The 22,119-nt window shown below is 37.8% G+C and overlaps 1 protein-coding gene across 1 annotated transcript; it reads left to right on the forward strand.

Annotated features, from left to right (window-relative positions):
- Positions 1–1,394: 1,394 nt before the first annotated feature.
- On the forward strand, positions 1,395–4,640 carry LOC141640822 (uncharacterized). The gene is made up of 3 exons (XM_074449503.1): positions 1,395–1,574; positions 2,287–2,433; positions 4,254–4,640. Exons 1-3 carry the CDS (start codon positions 1,395–1,397, stop codon positions 4,638–4,640), a joined length of 714 nt encoding a protein of 237 aa, XP_074305604.1.
- Positions 4,641–22,119: the final 17,479 nt, after the last annotated feature.

Genomic DNA, 22,119 nt, shown 5'->3' on the forward strand with positions numbered 1-22,119 from the left:
CCCCAGTCTGACCCAGCCACCAACGACCACCCCCACTAGGGTCGATCAAGTTGTTTTGCGAGTCAAACCAGGGTCTTTTTTGCCTGGTTCAGCACCGAGCCTCACCAACCACCCCCTGTTTTCGCCTTACAACCACCGCAGCCAACACCTATCCCCTGCCAAACCACCACAGCCCTGCTCGCCGTCAGCCCACGAACCCACACGCCATGGCGCCGCCGTTTCGACCTCCCCCGAGTCCACGGTGGCGCCACCCCAAACATACCCGTCTAAACCCGCCTGAAAACCCGCATATAAACCCGTTTGCTACCCCTTGTCGAAGCCGCCTCTCCCTGCCATTAACACCACCTAAAACCTCCCTAACAACCACCACCACACTCGACCCATTCCACCCAATACCCTTACCCCATCAACAACCACCAGCCTCACCTCCCTAAGACACGAAACAACAATAAAACCCGACAGAAATGGCGAAAACAGAAGGAAAGGGTTGTGCTCTTACCTTTTTCTGCCACCACTACCGCCACCAGAGTCGCCTATGAACGTCGACAATCGCCCCTAGCTCTTCCCTGCTGTGCCGTCAACAACCACCCTCTCTTTCTCTCTCTCTCGAATTGCGTGAAAAAGGTGGTGGTGTGTTGTTCGATGTAGGCGGGTGGAGGGAGACGGGTAGGGTTTACAAGCTAGGTTAGAATTAGGTTAAACTAAAATGGGTTTGTGGGTTAATTGGGTTAGCACGGTTAAAACATGGGTAAACGTAATTGGGTAAAAGGGTGGTACGCTTCTTGACCCAAAAGATAAAAGTTAATATAGCCCGACTCAACATATGTGATATAAACCCGACTTAGTAACATTCACGATATTACGATGCAACCAACATAAAATGTATAATAACTAATATATAATAATATCCGTTTAATCGATTATATAAAATACGGGGTATTACACCCGAACCTGACCAGCACGTATGCTCATAGTTGCTGTGATTTAACAAGGAACGTTTCAGGACGGTGTTCAGGGTGAGGAAGGATGTAATGGATTATGTCTTTGATCAATTCCACGACCATAATAAAGAGTAAGTAAAAGATAAGTTTTACCTATATTTCAATACGACAGTGAAACAGGTCATGAATATTTTCACTTGCTGCGTGTCTCATTTTGCTAATCCTTTGTAGGGAACAATTGGTCACATATGCCACCCCAAACTGCATAACGCGTATTGATCTCCAGACGTAGATGCCCGGGTCTCAGATTATGGCCAATGTCATCGACTTCTGGTCTGTACTACTCAATCAGCTTATGCACGCGAACACCGCAGCTGTTGCAAGTTCGCGCTGTTTCTTTGGCCTAGGTCGCGCTGTAAGTGTGCCGAATTTCGCAAGTTATTTTGTGACAAAATGTACGTAACTTGTGATATAAGCTGTCAACCCCCGTGTATCATTTTTATAGGACCTAGCAATTGCAATTTGGCAAGTCAGGAAAAAAAATTGGTTGTTGATCATTCTGAAGGCTTTTGTGCCTCGTGGGACATGTGGCAAGAGTCGTGTTCTAGTCCATTCCAACTGGACTCTGATATGGTGAGCTCAGATATCAATATAGAGACATTTCCATACTGGAGTTATACATTATTTGCCTAGAGTTATACAGTATATGCTTAGAGTTGTACAATATATACTTTGGAGTTATACATTAGATGCCTGGAGTTATACCTAGAGTTATACCTGGAGTTATACACTATACTGTATATGCTTACAGTTATACATTTTATGGCTAGAGTTATACATTTTATGGCTAGAGTTATACATTATATAACATTAGTTTTCAGAATGGCTAGAGTTATACATTTTTATGGCTAGAGTTATACATTATTTGCCTAGAGTTATATAGTATATGCTTAGAGTTTTGATGAGTGACTAACTTCACTCCATAACTCTAGGCATAGAATGTATAACTCACTGCACATAATGTGCAACTGTAAGCATATGCCTAGAGTTATACAGTATATGCTTACAGTTGTATATTATGTGCAGTGAGTTATACAGTCTACGGTTAGAGTTATACATTATATGCCTAGAGTTATGGAGTGAAGTTAGCCACTCATCAAAACCGAGCATATACTGTACAACTCTAGGCATATAATGTATAACTCTAGAAATAGAATGTACAAATCTAGACATATAATGTATAACTCTAACCATAGAATGTATAATTCCAATTATGCACAATATGTATGCGTCTAAGCTTCTAATTATGTTTTATAACTCTTAGACTTTTGGTGCATGTTTGTAGGTTTTCGTCCCCGTAAGCACTGGCGATCAAGATCACTACTCTTGCATTTGCATAAATTTCCTCTCTGAGCAGATCGAGTACCTTGATAATCGTTCTTACGAGGACGATCTTCTGAAATTACCATATGGAGGGATTGCGCGTATTACTGTAAGTCTTATAAAACTGGTGACTAGATTAATTTTCAACTCCATTGTTTTGTTAATTGGTCTTCCCCTTTTAAACGCCTTGCCTAACTTCTGCCAGGCTGATGCGATGGGAAAGTATATGGTTTACAATGGGCTCGACAAAGGGAAGAAAGTTGAAGGGTTTTCTTTTGTAAACATTAAATTCAACTGGTAGGGAGTATGGTATACTGTCAATGACTGTGGTCTTTACGTCATGGTTCATATGTTGTTGTACCGTGGAGAGCCATTTGAGTGTACCATAGGGACAAAGTACAACAATGACCTCATGCGAGCGGAAGTTGCAGCCACCCTTGTCCTCAGTGACATTAACGTGGATAGGGAAGCTGTGTTATCTAGGGTAGTAGCTTTTAAGGAGGTTAAAGACCGTGAAATGGAGGAGCTGCGTGAGGCACAGAGGTTAGCCGGCAACACAAGTGGAAGGAAGAAAGGTGCCGGAGTTTCCGGAGAGAACAGTTCTGCTAAACGCCCTTGCTCCAAAGTCAGTTCAACCTATCGGACTCCACCTTCCCAAGTAGCACTGGGTCGGACGCCGTCTAGTCGGGCCTTCTCAGCGGTCAATAGCCGCTCCCAGGGTAAGGGCGATGGCCTTGGTTGCACCATATATTGCGGGGAGCCAGACGCCGACCTTACAGTGGTCGCTAAGATGCTGAGGTTAAACAAGGCATTAATTAGGGATATCCCGGTGTATCGCAAACAAGTGGCTGATTACGTTTTCCTTGATGACTACAAATTTCCAAATGGGTAAGCTGTCTAAAATCAACAGAACCACTTAAGTACTGTTATATGCTTTGTATAACTTCAAGACTGAAATGTATAACTTTACCAACTAAAGTTATACATATCGTTAATGGAGTTACACATTCCTAATCTACAGTTATATGTTTCATCACTGAAGTTATGCAGTCATTTTAATAGCAGGTACCTTCCCATTTAGTAGACGTTATAGCCAGACTAACACCTACTGGCTGAACCACAGTGAACTACTTGTGAACTATTCCCGGCACGCAACAATTAATAGGTTGCAAATGTTGTCCATGCTCCCTGAGACGCCAATGGATGATTCAGTGATTAAGTGTTGGTCCTTGTTGCTTAATCGTTTGGAGGCAGAGGAGTGCGCGTTATTTCGTTCGTCTTTCTTCGGTATCCGTCATATGGTATGGTTGTAATCAATCCTTTAATATGCTATAAGAGTTTCACATACGCTCTTTAGAGTTATACTTTGAGGGTATGATATTTAAAACTTTCACAGTGGAAATTAGACTAAAGTTATACATACCCTCTATGGAGTTACACATTTTGTTTTGAGAAGTTATTAACAGCCAGTATGAACTTAGGCATACTTCAATATGCTATAAGAGTTACTGTGCAACTCCATTGCACAACCCCTATAACTCCTCTGGTATTCTCACATATATACTTCTACTTGAACAGGAAATAATCTTGAACTTTGTACAAAACCCTGTCCAACAAACACAGAACACCGAAAGGTTGTACAATGTGTGGGACATCTTCAGAATCGACAGTGGCAAAGATTTCAGCTTGAAGGCTGATTTAATCTTCGTACCCATTAAGATTGAAGCCCATTATGCATGTGCGTGTATCAAATTTAATTCACGTACGATTAATCTTCTTGACAATAAGTACTACTCAAGTCCGGGCCAGTCGGAGATATGCAAAGCGTGTCACGTAATTGTAAGTGGAATTAAATTGTAATTACGTTCAACTCAAAAGTGTTGTCACCCCTTTACAATTTCACTTTTTGACGTTTCTTGTTTGTGTCAGGCGAGCCTCATGAGCGACTATCTGGAGTCTAGGGACGAGGACAAGGACAGAGGGAAAGACCTACGGGAGTTCCAGTTTCGTCAGATCCAGTTTGCTTGGCATAAGCAAACGATTAACGACACCGAGTCTGGCTTGTTCACCATGATGCACATGTTAATGTACGAGGGTGATAGTTTTGGTCACGTTGATCTTGAGAGGAAGGTGAACCGTCGATATTTGGTAATCCAGCTGGCAGCGACGCTTGTCCTAGCTGATATGAACATCATCGGGCAAGGAGTTCTGACCAAGGTCAACGGTTTCATTGGCGAGAAAGACCAGAAACTGAAGCAACTAGAAGCCAGACGAAAAATGGCGCGGAAAGCAGATAAAAAACCTGGGAAAAAATAGAATGTTTTTCCATTCATTTTGTAGTCTCTGTTTTTGCAACTCTATTATGTTGTCAAGAAACTCCTTAACAACTTAGACAACTTTTTTGGAATAGATTGTTGTTATATCATCTTGGTATGTCATAATTAAAATCCATGTTATACAGATAAGAATTAGAGTTATACACTCTGTGAAGTAAAGTTATACAAATTTTGTACAGGAGTTATACAACACATGACTGCAGTTATGAAAAAAGGCAAAATTTGTTAGACAGCTATGAGTTATACAAAAAATAACAAGAGTTATACAAATTGTGTACAAGAGTTATACAACACATGACTGGAGTTATGAAAAAGGCAAAATTTATTAGACAGTTGATGTGAACATTATTTGCGCACATTTAGTCCCCTAATTAAGCCCATTTTGCATACTATTATAACATTTTATGGCCATTTTATCCGTCAAAACCTTCCTATTTGCTTTTCTATCGCATTTCATATGTTTTGTAGAAAAGGAGATAATAAGGCGGAAATTCCCGTCTTTCGTGCATATTTGGAAGCTTTTTGATGATATTGGATGGACTAGTATGAAGAGGAGGCAAGAATGATGAACAAAGATGTAGGAATAAAGTATATATAGAAGGATCAAAGGGTTAAAAGTAAGAATGACGAGAGGGAAGGCATTACAAGAAGCAATCGCTCGAAAACCGAACCAAGGGTTTCTCCTTTGGCACTGAAAATATGCTAGATGGAACAGTGTCGAAAAAACAAGTGATCTAGGCTTTTGAATCACTCCAATAGGAGTCCGAATGAGAAAATGACGTCCGTTTTACAATCCGAGCTCAAACAAAGAAGCTGTTCGCCAATCCGCTCGTCCCGAGTCTGAAGACGCTCGTCCCCTGAAGGAATCCGCCCGTCTTCCCCTCAAGACGCCCGTCTTCCCCTCAAGAAGCCCGTCTTCCCCTCAAGACGCTCGGATTGCTAGACAGAAAGAAAAGATAAATACACAGCCCAGAATCCCAGCATCCCGAGACCAATCCGCCCGTCTTCCCAACAATCCGCCCGTCTTCATGCCTTGGACGCCCGGATTCCCTTACAGCAACTTTCGTTTTCTTCTTTCTCCATGAAAGATGGTCATCCTTCCAAAAAGACTAGCGTTTCCCTGCTTAAAACTCAAAAGTGTAATTACTAATTTAGCCTTAGTTAACCTAATGAATCCCTACTATAAATACCCCATTTGTAATAATCAAAAGGGGGATCTCTCTTAGCTAGAACAAATCCTTCTTTAGATTAGATTAGGAGTAGATTAGAATAGACTACTCTTTAATCTTTCACAATTCTCACATTAATCCTTCTTTTATTGCTTGGTTTACTATATTGCTTGCATTAGTCTAGACACAACTACAAAGCCAAACAAATTGTGACACTAGCATAAATTGAGATAGATATACTTAGAACCCAAAGCACACCGTCCCATGGATCGACTTCGACTTACCACTAACTAGTTGTTTATTGAGTATTATAATTGTGTTTTGATTGGGTGTACAACGACACGCTCACGTCAACAGTTATGAGTTATACAAAAAATAACAAGAGTTATACAAATTATGTACAAGAGTCATACAACACATGACTTTAGTCAAATATATCAACAATTATAGAAACAAGGGCAAAAGATACACATAATTAGAAGTGTTATACAGATAACTATAAGAGTTATACACTCTGTGAAGTACAGTTATCCATATATGGGTAAGAGTTTTACTTAAACCCACTGAAGTTATAATTCGTTCTTTATCAAACTTTTAAATATTGGATTTTTTGCAATGAACAAAAGTCATCCAATTTGTGTAAAAGAGTTGTACAACATTAGCTTGAAATTTCACACTCATATTACTGAAGTTATACAATCTGGAAGGTGCAAACCCCATTCAAAATAGACAAAAGCTAGCTACTGAATACCCCTTCCGTCTCACCAGATTTTTTACTTTTTAAAGAAAAAAAGATTGTAAATAATTTGTTGAGGCGGAGGTATTTTTCTACTGCCTACTACTACAGCATGTTAAATTTCTCTATTCTTCTTCTTCTTCTTCTTCTTCTTCTTCTTCTCTTCTTCTTCTTCTTCTTCTTCTTCTTCTTCTTCTTCTTCTTCTTCTTCTTCTTCTTCTTCTTCTTCTTCGATCTTTGGTGAAGACGGTGGATGCTCAGAAAATGGGTTAGGGCAGTTCCGTTTATCGTGGTGTGCCATTTGTTTACAGTTATTACACATGCGCTTTGGCTTACAAGCCAAGGCAATGGCTTTAGCCTTAGCTGACACCATTTTTTTACCGATGCCTTTGTTTTTGGATTGTTTTGGTGGAAGTATTGTTACCTCGTCACTGGCGGGGCAACCACGGATTTGCTCGAATTCCTGCTGCTTAGTTAAATCTTTCTTATACGGTAAAAGTTTCTCCTTGAACTCTCTAATTAAGGAGCTTAAGTTCACAACTTCAGTCACACTCATGCCACGAAGTAAACCAATGGCCGCATGAACTTCTGACCACAACTTCACCATCTCAACTTCTTTTCCATTAGCGCTACTATTTGAATCCGTTTGTTCACCATCACATTCTGATAATCTGAATTGCAATGCATCTTTTCTCCATCTTGTAGAAACGTAATCATCTGGAATTGTCTTCTTGCCGTTAGCCGACAAAATCCATACTATATGTCGGCACATAATTCCCATCCTTTCAAACATCGTACAGCTGCACCGTGTAGCTAGTGTCCCTGTAATCAAATTAAATTATGAAGTTACTGTCATTTAAATAACGTCTCCATCCATATAGTAGTCTTATACATATAATAATAAGAGTTAAACATTATCAAGGTAGAGTTATACAAATGGCAACAAGAGTTATACATTCTAAAAGCTAAAGTTATTCTTAAAGTAGAGTTATACATATGGCAACAAGAGTTATACATTCTACAAGTAGAGTTATACATATAATAACAAGAGTTATACATTCTGAAAGCTAAAGTTATTTAAAATGTAAACAGAGTTATACTAAAAATAACTGCAGTTCAGTGAACAATTGAATAACTTTTAAAGTTATTCTGAAAGTAGAGTTATACATATGGCAACAAGAGTTATACATTCTGCAAGTAGAGTTATACATATAATAACAAGAGTTATACATTCAGAAAAATTAAGTTATTCAAAATGTAGTCAGATTTATACAGCAGATAACTGCAGTTCAGTGAACAATTGTATAACTTCTATGTTCAGACAATGTAACTTTGGCACTATATCTAGCAACTTCAGTCAACTATCACATCGTAAAAGATTATGCCAAAATGTTGTTACCTGGGTTGTACTCTACGTTGAAACTTTTCTCTCTGATTGAATCCTTAACGACAGTCACTTCAACTCCATCGACTTCAGTATAGCCCCCGGTCTTACATGTATCGATTGGGGAAATGACCTCTAGTTGGAATTCCTTGAAAACCTCACGGGTATAAACATTTAACGCATATGCCTCTATGGGTAAATGCGTCCCCCTTGCTGGTGTTGAGTGTCGGTTTTCATGGTCAAGTCTCTTCTGCGTATTCCGTTGATGGTCCATAGCGCTTTCAAAACGCATCCAAAACTCCACTAACGTACCTGACTTCTGCTCAAACTTCTTAAAAAAACAATTAATACTCTCTGATCTCTGGGTTGTCCTCATTACACCACCCATGTTCAAGTCCCCGCAATGCGCCATCACCTATTGGCTCATTTTATCGTACACTTCTGTAAACCACTCTTCATTCACAAGACCATGCGCTTCCATTATTTCTGCCCACCTAGAGTCAAAGTCGTCTGCTTCTAGGTTGTCGTCCCATATAATGTTGTTCAATTTCTGAAGGAACTCCTTATAATCCTCCCTTGTCACCCCGAACTTCGATGACACCTTATTCATTATATGCCACATGCAAAATCGGTGGCGTGCAGTCTTGAAGGCAAGGGGTATGGCCTTAATAATGTCCGCATCCTGATCTGTGATAATGTACTTGGGTTCCTTTCCACCCATAGCATTCAAAAACCTGTTGAAAACCCACTGGAAGGATTCATGGTTTTCATGGGCAATCAATGCCCCACATAATGTGACTGGTCGCTTATGGTGATTTATGCCAGCGAATGGCGTGAAAATCATATCGTACTTGTTTGTTGAGTATGTTGGGTCGTACTCCAAAAACGGAGTAGTTCCTTCTAGCGGTTCTGTCAGCCCAGATTGCCCTTCGAAGGCTATTATCCTTGTCAACTTCATAATCAAAATAAAACCCCTGCCTATTTTGTGCCATATTCTTGAACCGGTCTATGAACAATTGACCGTCCCGTTTATGGATGAAACATTTCACATCTCGGTGGAAGTTCTTAAAATCAGTTAAGGATGCACCAATGTTCTCGAACCCGTTTACGAGTTCCTTACACATGTTGTACGTCCTAGTTGCTCCTATCCTCAACTGCAGTGGACAACAAGTCCTGATCAGTGCTGAGTAATAATCAAGGATTCTTCAACTATAACTCTTACACCTTTTCATATAACTTCATGAAACATATGCATAACTCCATTGATGATTGTGCAACTTCTTATTATTTATAACTCTTACATATGCGAATATGTATAACTCTAACAACTTTCTATATAACTCTAAGGCTGTTATAAATTATTCTAGAATTTTAAAAAAATATTTAGAAGTTTCACAATCAATTACTCGAGGTTTACATAACTCTAATATCTCGGTGTATAACTTTAGAAGTTTGTCATTCAATTAGTGGAGGTTTGATTAATAGTAAACTAACCCTTGAGTTGTACATTATCAAGTACTTGTGAAAATATTCTATGTTCCGCGACATCTTTTGAAACTGACGATCCTCACTAGATACAAGCTCGTGATTATGCCCCATGTGGAATCGGTCAATTACTAATACTCCGTTCTTCATAAATAGCCTGACATGTGCTTTACACCCTACCCTCTTGACTGTATATTTCCTCTGTTTCACAGTTGTTAATCCCCATTGCTTTTCTTCTTCCCTAATCCCGGTCTCATTTTTTTAATTACTGCCTCGCCTTTTGGGACATATGTGAATCCCTCTCTGTTGCAAACCAGCAACTTTGACTTGATTTCACCGTCGCGCCATTTTTTCGTCGAGTACTTCCGAACATCAAACCTGGACGCCAATGCATAAATTTTATAGAATGTCACTGCCTCGTCGATTTCAAAAAATTGTTGCCCTACACAAGGTGTAAACTCCGCTGCCAAATGCTTACAATACTCAGTTTCCGCTTCCTTACGACCATCTGAGTAGAATCAAACATCCATGAAATGATTAAGAAATATATAACTCCAAGCTACTTAGCATTTACTCTGTAACTCCAAGCATACAATGTATAACTCTAGGCACAGACTTTATAACTCTAGGCATATACTGTATAACTCTAGACGCAGGCTGTATAACTCTAGGCATATACTGTATAACTCTAGACACATACTATATAACTCTAGGCATATAATGTATAACTGAAGAGTCTATTGATCCAAGATACTCAAGAGGGGGGGGGGGGAATTGAGGATTTAAAACTTTTTAAAGCTTTTTCGATTATGCGAATGTAATTGATTATTTAAAGTTTATTGATTAAACTTTAACTAATCAACTAATGAAGATAAACGAAATAAACAAAAGAATGAAGAGACACACAGATTTTTGAAGTGGTTCAGTTTCACAAGTCGAAACCTACGTCCACTATTCTCGATTAATAAATTTAGTACCTTTCTACGGATTACAAATTTACTAACCCAACTTGTACAACTAACTCTAGCTGTAACTCAATGAGTACCGTTAAAAACTCGAGTGACTAAGTTACGTTAATAAGAAAGCACTAATGATTCTAACAAAGGTTCACGTTAATGAACAAGTTAAGAAATCAACTAAGCACTATTATCTTATAACGATAAAATAAGAACAAATATGTGAGTTTTAAAACACACGACCTTTCAAAATAACAAAACGGTTTTTCTTTGAAAACACACGGTTTGCCTTTTAAAGATTAAATCAATTTTTATGCTTAAGGTCTCTATTTTAGATGTTGTAAATAACAAAGTATTTATAGGGAAGGAAGGGTTAGGCTACACGGTTTTTTACACAAACCCTAATAGCCGAAAATAATAAGATATAAAAGCAAATCATATCTTCTTATTATCTCTTTCCTAAAAGCCTTAAAAGATAATAAAGAATATTCCAAAAGATAGAATATAATCTATTCAAATATTATCTTTATTATAAATTCTAAGATTATGATAAGATTTCCTAAAACAAGAATATCTTTTATCATAAACAAATATATTAGGTAAGATATATAAGATAACTAGAGATATTATTATAGAATAAAATCTTTACCTAATATACCCTAGGAAACACGAGATGTCACGGCTCATATGCCTCGTGACTCGTGCAAACCCTAGCCTTAACATATGATTAGAATTTAGGTTTTAAGAGAGGCTATATAGAAACCCTAATTAGTATCAAAGTCCAACTCATAAGTTGATCCAACATGACTACTAATTAACGTTCAATACAAAGCCGGACTCCTCACTAAACCGGGCTTAATATAAATACTTTCATTAAAAAAATTTAAAATAAACTTTAAACAATTATAAAACAATTTTCGAAACAATTATAAGTCGTGTGTAAAAACTCAGCATCTCAATGTTATAGTAGGGGAGCTATAACATTGAGCTCTTTTACTAGTAATGTTATAGCTGCAAAGCTATAACTTCACCAAATCAAGAAACTCATTCTTTATTATCATTACGAGATAATCACCTATACTATTCTAATCTTCAAGGAGATCTTCGAGTATAGGCTACGTCATCATCCAAGCTTGATTAATCTTTAGACGAACTCCGTCTTCACATACTTCTTTAATGAATCTTAAATCGTTCGATCTTTGAATAAGGGCTTGAACTTTACATGGAATTGTCACAATTTCTTTGTTGCTCATAACAGGTTAATTCTAAAACACTTGACAAACGATTATACGCAACAAGTATATAAAGTATAAATCACCTTGACATCATCAAAACATAAACATATAAGCTATATGGTTCAACAAATTCCCCCTTTTTGATGATGGCAAGTCTCCTAAAATTGTGACTAAGTATGTAGTAGTTCCCCCTCAATATAATACCGTTATCTTGATAATAAAGATTAACGCAAGACCAAAACGATTTTTCAAAAACTGAAACTGTAAGGACTTTAAGAGATAATTGGTCTTGACAAGGAGCAAGCTTAGGTAGATGCTTACTATAGACGTTCTTTCCCCCTCTTGACATCATCGAAAAGCTAAGAACAAATCAAAAATGACTAGAATAATATAAAACGAGACAAGAGATAAAACGTCAGAAAAAATAAAAAATAACACGCAAAACGATAAGCATCCAAAAGATAAGTACCATACAAACTTAGGAATTAAACATGTTTAAGCTGAAATGGGCCGAATGAACACATGTCTAATGAAACACTTGGGCCATAACCACAAGTGCATTGCCAATATGGGCCGAATGATAATATCTAAACACACCAACAGAAAAGTAAAAGAAAGCTAGATAAGGTAAGGGCTAGATGTGGTAAGACGAGAGGAAATCAAATGTTACGGGTCTTATATGGGTTTACGTAGTCGGGCCTAGTACGATGCTCTAAGGCATCAAGACGGTCAAACGAGCTCCGAACCAGCTGAGAAAGAGTACCAATGCTCCTTTCAAAGTTAAGCACTTTCAAGGAAAGAGCTTTTGTGGCCTCCAACGTGAGCGCTTGATCACCCGCCATGGCTTTCCCGTGCATAACCAAAGCTCCACCCTGACTTGTAAGGAAAGTGAGACGATCCCCGTGTGGGAACACTTCCCCACGAATTGCCTTCAACTCCCTCTCAAAACCCGCTAACCTTTTGTCCACTTCCTCCATCCAAGAGTACACCCGAGTAGCATCCAAGCCCGAGTCTAAAGACTGAGATGGTCCAACCCGTGACAACACCGTAGCCAAATTAGTGGAGTGCTCCTCAAATTTCTCCATTAAACCACTCATAAACCCTTTCAATTTCGACTCCATGGCTCCCAAACCCGAATCTCCCGGAGTTTTCTCAACATCTTTAACAAGAAGCAACTCGGGTCCATCAACAACAAGACCCATTAGCTTGATCAACTTGTCACCCATACAATCCCGAGCACTAACACCGTAACTGTCTTGTCCCACCACACGCTTAATCTCCAACAATCAAGACACCCACATCCCATATGGTAAATCGATGGTGGTGCTCAACTTCTCTTTTGTCACCGTGAGACTTGTTTGAATTATACGGTGCAACACGACACTACCCAAATTCACTTTCTATCCTTCCAACCAAGAATAGACCATTATAGCTTCATAAGTCGACACCTTATCACGGCCTCCTCTCCTCGGCACCACTGTGTTCCACAAAAAGTTCAAGAGGAACTTGATTTTTGCCGAAAGAGGACGAACCACGATATTACCTCCTTCCGTCATCTCCTCAAAATAATTTTTCACTAACAACTCCTTTTCACTCACAACATTAGACCATTCAAGACTCGGATTTAATTCAATTCTTTCATCGGGAACCGAAAAAGCAGAGCAAAAATCCGAAATAGAGACCGTCACATCAACTCCATTAACAACTGCATGCAAGACTCCTTTCTTAATTGAGACACTAGCAAAGAATTGAACCACCTCAACTGGATAAATAGGACCCAAAAACTGACTAATGTGACTCCACCCTTTAAAATCAAGAAAATTAACAAAGAAAGCAAGAGCGGGAACATTAATCAACCAAGATTTCGGATAATACCTACCACCATGAATGGAATACCTCAAAACTCGATTAACTAGGATGCTTTCATCATGAGTAAGCCGAACACGATTTAACCCTTCCTTGGTCGCGGCTTTCGAAACATCCCTAAGCAAGGTACGAGCAACACCATTCCGAACTATAATGTCGGGTTCCTCCAAAGCTTCACCTTCATCGACAACTACCTTATTCTTTCCTTTGAAAAGACGGCGTCTTTTGCCTTCGGACACCGACTCGTCCCGACCACGAAACAAGGGCGTATTTTTGTTTGGTTGTGGTGAAGGACAACTAATGGAATGAGGATCATGTGGTGGTAGTGGTGATGTTTGGTTATGAAAGGGGCGGTTTTGGTGGTGACGGGTTGAAGATCGGGTATTTTTTACATGGGTTGGATTCATGATGATGATGATAGTTTGAAAAAGGAAGTGATGGTGATGGATTGTGTAAAGAAGATGAGTTGTGATGATGGTAAAATTTGAGAAGGAGAAAAGTATGCAAGTGGGGTTGGTTGGACGGGTAACACGCAAGGGAGGGTAGAAATAGGTGTAGGCTAGGTATAGGGTTAACAAGTGGAGATGTATTATGGTAAGTGTTTAATTAGGAATAGAAATTATGGTAGGTATATGAACTTAAGGGATAGAGTTAATATGGTAAAAGATAAGAATAAGGAAATTGAGTTTGTATAGGAAGTATGAGCCGTGTACCAAGAGATTGATATGGAAAGATTTTATGTGAATTGGAAAGATAAAAAATTTGGTGTGTTTGTTTATTGTGATAATGAATAAGTTTGTATAATAATTAAATTCTAAATTGCAAATAGAATTTTGTGATAAAAATATTTCTACAAACGAAATTATTCATGCAACGCAATATACGGACACAGTCATACAATCTCAACTTAACTAGTGAGTCATAAGGAAATTGAACATATATAGAAACTTAGGTACCACTGATTAAACCAATTTCCAACCGTAAAGTCTCAAAACGTTCTCTAGCTAATGATTTTGTCAAAATGTCTGCCCATTGTTTTTCAGTACTACAAAATTCAAGTTTTATATTTCTCTTCTCAACATGGTCTCGTATAAAATGGTGTCTAATCTCAATATGTTTGGTACGTGAATGTTGTGCGGGATTTTTAGAAATTATTATCGCACTAGTATTATCACATAAAATAGGAATACATTGTTGCTTAAGCCATAAAAGTTGAGTACATACCAGTCCTGCAGCAATATATTCGGCTTCACCAGTTGAGAGAGCAACCGAATTTTGTTTCTTCGAACCCCACGTAATAATACACGGTCCGACAAATGTGGCGACACCCGACGTACTTTTTCTGTCTAGAGAACATCCTGCGTAGCCGGTATTAGAATAACCGACTAGATCAAAATTGCACTCCATTGGATACCATAGGTATAAGTTGGCCGTTCCGATCAAGTAACGTAAAATTCGTTTTACGGCCGTCATATGCGATTCTTTGGGAGATGATTGATATCTCGCACAAACGCATACGCTAAACATAATATTGGGTCTACTTGCGGTCAAATATAACAGTGATCCAATCATCCCACGATAAGTAGTTTCATCAACTGATTTACCGTTTTCATCCAATGTCAATTTCTTGTTCTCGACCATTGGAGTAGGCATAGCATGTGAATTTTCCATTCCGAATTTTCGAATCAACTCCTTGATGTATTTCTGTTGATGGATTTTAATGCCTTCATCAGTTTGTTATATTTGCAGTCCTAAGAAGAATTTTAATTCTCCCATCATACTCATCTCGAACTCGAAAGTCATCAACTCAGAAAAATATTTGCACAAGCTTCGGTTAGTCGATCGAAAGATGATATCATCGACGTATATTTGACCAACCAAAAGGTTAGAACCCTCAGTTTTAGAAATAGGGTTTTGTCGACGGATCCTCTACTTAATCCACTGTCAAGTAGAAACTTAGATAATCGATCTTACCAAGCCCTAGGTGCTTGCTTTAATCCGTATAGGGCTTTATCTAATTTGAATACGTGATCCTCAAATTTGATATTCTTAAAACCAGGGGGCTGTTCAACGAAAACTTCCTCTTGTAAATAACCGTTTAAAAATGACGTCTTGACATCCATCTGGAAGAGCTCCATTCCTTTATGTGCGGCGAATGCTATCAGAAGTCTAATAGATTCAAGACGAGCAATAGGTGCGAAAGTTTCGTCATAATCTATTCCTTCTTGTTGATTATACCCTTGGACCACCAATCTTGCTTTGTTTCTGACAATGACTCCGGCATCATCTAATTTGTTCCTGAAGACCCACCTAGTTCCAATGACTGAACGATCTTTTGGTCTAGGAACTAAATGCCAAACCTTGTTTCTTTTGAACTGTTGAAGCTCTTCTTGCATAGCTATAATCCAATCTGATTCAGCGAGAGCTTCATTGATATTCTTTGGTTCGATCATGGATAGAAAAGAGTAGAAGGAATAGAAGTTGTTTAAGGAACGTCTTGTTTGAACACCCTTCTTAATATTTCCAAGAATATTGTCCATGGGATGTGAGTTCTTGTATTTCCATTTTGTTGAAGTGCTTGGTTCTTCATCGTTATTTGAGCTTGACCCGACTTCATTTGGTTCGGAATTAGAGGAAGTTCCCCCTGAATCCAATCCGGGTGTTGTATTTGAGCCGATTATAACCTCGGACTCTACACCTTAATTTGGATTTAATGTTATAGTAACATCATCTATAACATTGGTTTGGGAGTTCTTGTCTTGAGTCAAAGTTATAGTATCATCAACTATACCTTTGTTTCTCTCCTTTTTATCTTTTGAGGAACGATCAAGTTCATCATTCGTTCCCTTAATCTCATTGTCCTCCAATTCCAATTTCGGGGGATCATCTCTTGAAAGACGAAAGTCGGGTTCATCCAAGTCTTCTTCCTCATCCTGTAAAGGCTTATCGAACACGTTATCTTCATCAAAAATAATGTGGACACTTTCTTCAATACAGAGAGTTCTTTTATTGAAGACTTTGTAAGCCTTGCTATGATCTCAATATCCTATGAAAATCGCCTCATCACTCCTAGGGTCGAATTTGCTTAAACGGTTTTTACCGTTATTATGCACAAAGCACTTGCTCCCAAAGCAATGAAGATGGGAGATATTAGGTTTTCGACCTCTAAGGAGTTCGTAGGGGGTTTTCTTAAGAATAGGTCAGATCATAGCACGATTATGGATGTAGCAAGAAGTACTAATGGCTTCAGCCCAAAAGTTACGAGGTAAACCACTACACAAGAGCATTGTACGTGCCATATCTTCTAAAGTTCTATTCATACGTTCAACGACACCGTTTTGTTGAGGAGTTCTTGGTGCAGAAAAGTTGTGCCCTACACCATTAACTCTACAATATTCTATAAAAGTTTGATTATCAAATTCGGTGGCATGATCCGTACGAATATATACAATATTAGTCTTATATTTGTTTTGAACACGTTTCATAAGATAATCAAATTCATCAAAAGTTTCGTCTTTTGAATGAAGAAAGATAGGCCATACATACCTTGAGTAGTCGTCTACAAGAACGAAGACGTACCTGGATCCTCCTCTACTCCTTACCTTCATTGGTCCACATAAATCCATGTGTACTAATTCCAAGGCTTGATTTGTGCTCACTACTCTTTTTGGTTTGAACGATGATCTGACTTGTTTGCACCTAACACACGTGTCACACATCTTTTCTTGGTCGAACTTGATCTTGGGTAACCCTTCCACCAAGTCCCACTTCTTGAGCTTGTTCAAGGTTAGTGAGCTAATGTGACCAAACCGTTTATGCCATAAACAAGGATCATCAAGAGTAACTTTCATGCATGAGAAAGAGTTAGTAGGCACAGCATTTAAATCTACCATATAAACATTCCTTTTTCTGTGGCCTTCAAGAATAACATTGCTAGTTCCTTCAATAATAATGCGACAACTGTCAGTATGAAAAACTACTTTGTTACCTTTGTCACATAGTTGAGATATGCTTAGCAAGTTATGTTTTAGACCATCCACGAGATAAACATCACTGATCGCATGAGACTTAGAGATTCCGATTTTGCCAACGCCGATTACTTTTTCCTTTCTGTTGTCCCCAAACGTCACTTTTCCTCCGTTGAAGGGCTTGAGTGAAAGAAATAGATTCTTATCTCCGGTCATGTGTCTTGAACATCCACTGTCAAGATACCATTGATTGTTTTCTTTCACTTCTTCCTGCAGAAAGGATTAGATACAGTTTTTAGGTACCCAAGCTAAGTTGGGTCCCTTATGATTAGTTACTCTAAAAACTAAGTCCTTTCGAATCCAAACTTTTCTAATAACCATTTTTCTAACCCTTGGTTTTTTTTGGCTTAGGAGGAGTTCTAGGGTTAGGGTTTTCTCTAGGTCTAGGAATTTTTCTAGGTCTTTCACGACTATTTCCCTTGTAAGTAGGTTTACTAGGTTGAGATCGACAAAGGGTTTTGTGAAGTGCTAGATTTCTTAGTGTAGTCAAAGGCCATGTCATAGAACCAACGAAATTTATTGTTTCTTTCTTCGTTTGGTTCGTTAGTGGGGGTTTCCTTATCCTCGACAACTGTGTCAGCAGTTTTGGCATGTTCGGCATTCTTTCTTATATCATGAGCTTTTTTGACACAATTGATTTGGATGTGACCTGTATGACCACAGTAATTGTAAATCTGGTATTCAGGAAGATCAGCATACTTCCTTTTTCTGAAATCAAAATCCAAAGGTGTTGATTTGCATTTAGAGTGATCTCTACGGCTGTAGCACTCATGTCCTAACCCCATCTTCATATTATTGTCTGATTGTTCGGTTAGGAAGTTTAGGACTTTTGTGCTACCTTCCCACTTATCATGGACCTTTCTAGCGTGTAGAAGTAGGTCTTTTAGGGTTTTAATTTCCTCTTGACATTTCGTGTGATCTACATCATTGTCCTTTTTAAAATTATCACGAAAGTCTTGGAATCGTTTATTAAGAATGAACACAACATCGGTGTGGTGTTTCTTAACATTTATCATATCGGTCTTAGATTCTTTCAATTGCTTTGAAAGAGAATCTATCTCTTTCTTTTGGTCTAAGATCACTACTTCATTAGATGTGACCTTAGCTTCCAAAAGTTCTTTGGCTTTTCTAAGTTCTAAAGTTATAGCTTCATTAGCTATAACTTTGGCTTGAAGGTGCTTGATGTTAAGCTTTAGGTCTAAAGTTATAGCTTCATTAGCTATAACTTTGGAGTCTAATTCCTTCTTTTCAGCTATAGTGGAATCTAATGTTGTAGCCTTCTCAGCTATACCTTTAGATTTCAACTTCTTAGCTTTAGCCTTGAGAGTATGATTCTCTTCTGCGATTTCGAGAATCTGTTCCTTTAGATCTTTCAATTCCAAATCCTGTTCGTGACACTTATCAAGATATTGTTCAAAGTATTCAATTAAAGCCCTTTTAGACAATTTCTTAACACGTTTTTTAAGCTTAAGATAACTTACCTCTTCATCGTCATCTTCGTCTGATTCTCCAAGAAAGCAATAGTTTGAGTGAGAATTTGTGCTTTCATCATCACTGTCGGAGATTAGGTCAAGACTAAAACTGCTGAGACAAAGGTTTGCTACTTCATCGTCTTCAGATTCCTCGTCATCTTCTGAGTCAAGGTCTCCCCAACACGAAGCCATCATAACTTGCTTGAATTCTCTCTTTGTCTTCTCACGCTTCGTCTTGTCCTTTATCTTCTCCCATGTTGGACAATCTTTGATCATATGACCAGATTCTCCACACTTGAAGCATCCTCTATTTGCGAAAGACGACTTTGAATCAGTAACCTTCTTATTGGACGTTTTGTTGTTGTTGTTGTAGGATGATTTTGTTTGTTTGTTTCGAAATATCCTATTTTTAAAACGGCGTGCAAACAGAACAGTTTCATCCTCTATTTCAGAGTCAACTTCTTCACTTTTTAAGGCCATACTCTTATTGCGACTTGGTTCAGCGTCATCTTTGTTAAGAGTAATTTCATGGGCCATGAGAGCACCAATGAGTTCTTGATAGGAAAGGGTTTCAAGATCTCGTGATTCCTCCATTGCAGTGACCTTAGCACGCCACTTCTTAGTAAGGCTCCTAAGAACCTTTCTAGCAATGTCCTCGATCTTGAATTTCCTACCTAGGTTTTTCAGTTCGTTTATGATGCTTGAAAACCTTGCAGACATGCTATCTAAGGACTCATTAGGCTCCATAATGAATAGCTCATATTTTTGCATAAGCAAATCTATTCGGTGCTTCCTAACAATGGAAGTACCTTCATAAGCTAATTCGAGTCCATCCCATATCTCCTTGGCCGTGGAACATGAAGAGAACCGATCAAACTCAGTAGAAGTCATTCCGTTTTTCAGAAGACTTATTGCTTTGGAGTTCTTCTCGGCCTTCTTATAGTCGGCCTCGACATAGTCCTCTTCTTTCTTTTCATAGGTAGTGCCTTCCTCGGATGCCACAAGAATTTTGTGCGGTCCTTTTTGAATAATCCTCCAGCACCCCAATCGTGTCCTTTCACATAGTGAGTCATCATGTTTTTCCACAATCCGTAATTCTTCCCATCAAAGACGGGACACTTGAGATATTTGGAATCCATTTATCACGTGATAGGCAGCGGAATATAAAACTATAAGATAAATGAAAAACAAGATAGATCAGCCTCTTTGCTGTTAGGCAATCAAGAGCGTCAGGCTCTGATACCAATTGAAGAGTCTATTGATCCAAGATACTCAAGAGGGGGGGTGAATTGAGGATTTAAAACTATTTAAAGCTTTTTCGATTATGCGAATGTAATTGATTATTTAAAGTTTATTGATTAAACTTTAACTAATCAACTAATGAAGATAAACGAAATAAACAAAAGAACGAAGAGACACACGGATTTTTGAAGTGGTTCAGTTTCACAAGTCGAAACCTACGTCCACTATTCTCGATTAATAAATTTAGTACCTTTCTACGGATTACAAATTTACTAACCCAACTTGTACAACTAACTCTAGCTGTAACTCAATGAGTACCGTTAAATACTCGAGTGACTAACTTACGCTAATAAGAAAGCACTAATGATTCTAACAAAGGTTCATGTTAATGAACAAGTTAAGAAATCAACTAAGCACTATTATCTTATAAGAATAAAATAAGAACAAGTATGCGAGTTTTAAAACACATGACCTTTCAAAATAACAAAACGGTTTTTCTTTGAAAACACACGGTTTGCTTTTTAAAGATTAAATCAATTTTTATGCTTAAGGTCTCTATTTTAGATGTTGTAAATAACAAAGTATTTATAGGGAAGGAAGGGTTAGGCTACACGGTTTTTTACACAAACCCTAATAGCAAAAAATAATAAGATATAAAAGCAAATCATATCTTCTTATTATCTCTTTCCTAAAAGCCTTAAAAGATAATAAAGAATATTCCAAAAGATAGAATATAATCTATTCAAATATTATCTTTATTATAAATTCTAAGATTATGATAAGATTTCCTAAAACAAGAATATCTTTTATCATAAACAAATATATTAGGTAAGATATATAAGATAAGTAAAGATATTATTATAGAATAAAATCTTTACCTAATATACCCTAGGAAATACAAGATGTCACGGCTCATATGCCTCGTGACTCGTGCAAACCCTAGCCTTAACATATGATTAGAATTTAGGTTTTAAGAGAGGCTATATAGAAACCCTAATTAGTAGCAAAGTCCAACTCATAAGTTGATCCAACATGACTACTAATTAACGTTCAATACAAAGCCGGACTCCTCACTAAACCGGGCTTAATATAAATACTTTCATTAAAATCATTTAAAATAAACTTTAAACAATTATAAAACAATTTTCGAAACAATTATAAGTCGTGTGTAAAAACTCAGCATCTCAGCATCTTCGAGTATAGGCTACGTCATCATCCAAGCTTGATTAATCTTTAGACGAACTCCGTCTTCACATACTTCTTGAATGAATCTTGAATCGTTCGATCTTTGAATAAGGGCTTGAACTTTACATGCAATTGTCACAATTTCTTTGTTGCTCGTAATAGGTAATTCTAAAACACTTGACAAACGATTATACGCAACAAGTATATAAAGTATAAAGCATCTTGACATCATCAAAACATAAACATATAAGCTATATGGTTCAACAATAACTCTGTGTCTAGAGTTATACATTTGTTTATATATTACTTTAGTTTTCAAAATGTATAACTCTAGTCATACAATGTATAACTCTAGGCAACAGACTGTATAACTCTAGGCATATAATGTATAACTCTTAGCATATAATTTATAACTCTAGTCACAGTCTGTATAACTCTAGTCATACAATGTATAACTCTAGGCACAGACTGTATAACTCTAGGCATATAATGTATAACTCTTAGCATATAATGTATAACTCTAGACACAGTCTGTATATGATAAGAGTTATACATTATATGCCTAGACTTATACATTGTAGACTGTATTACTTTAGTTTTCAGAATGTATAACTCTAGTCATACAATGTATAACTCTAGGCACAGACGGTATAACTCTCGGCATATAATGTATAACTCTTAGCATATAATGTATAACTCTA

Source organism: Silene latifolia, chromosome 2 (genome assembly GCF_048544455.1).
Source record: "Silene latifolia isolate original U9 population chromosome 2, ASM4854445v1, whole genome shotgun sequence".
Lineage (NCBI taxonomy): Eukaryota > Viridiplantae > Streptophyta > Magnoliopsida > Caryophyllales > Caryophyllaceae > Silene > Silene latifolia.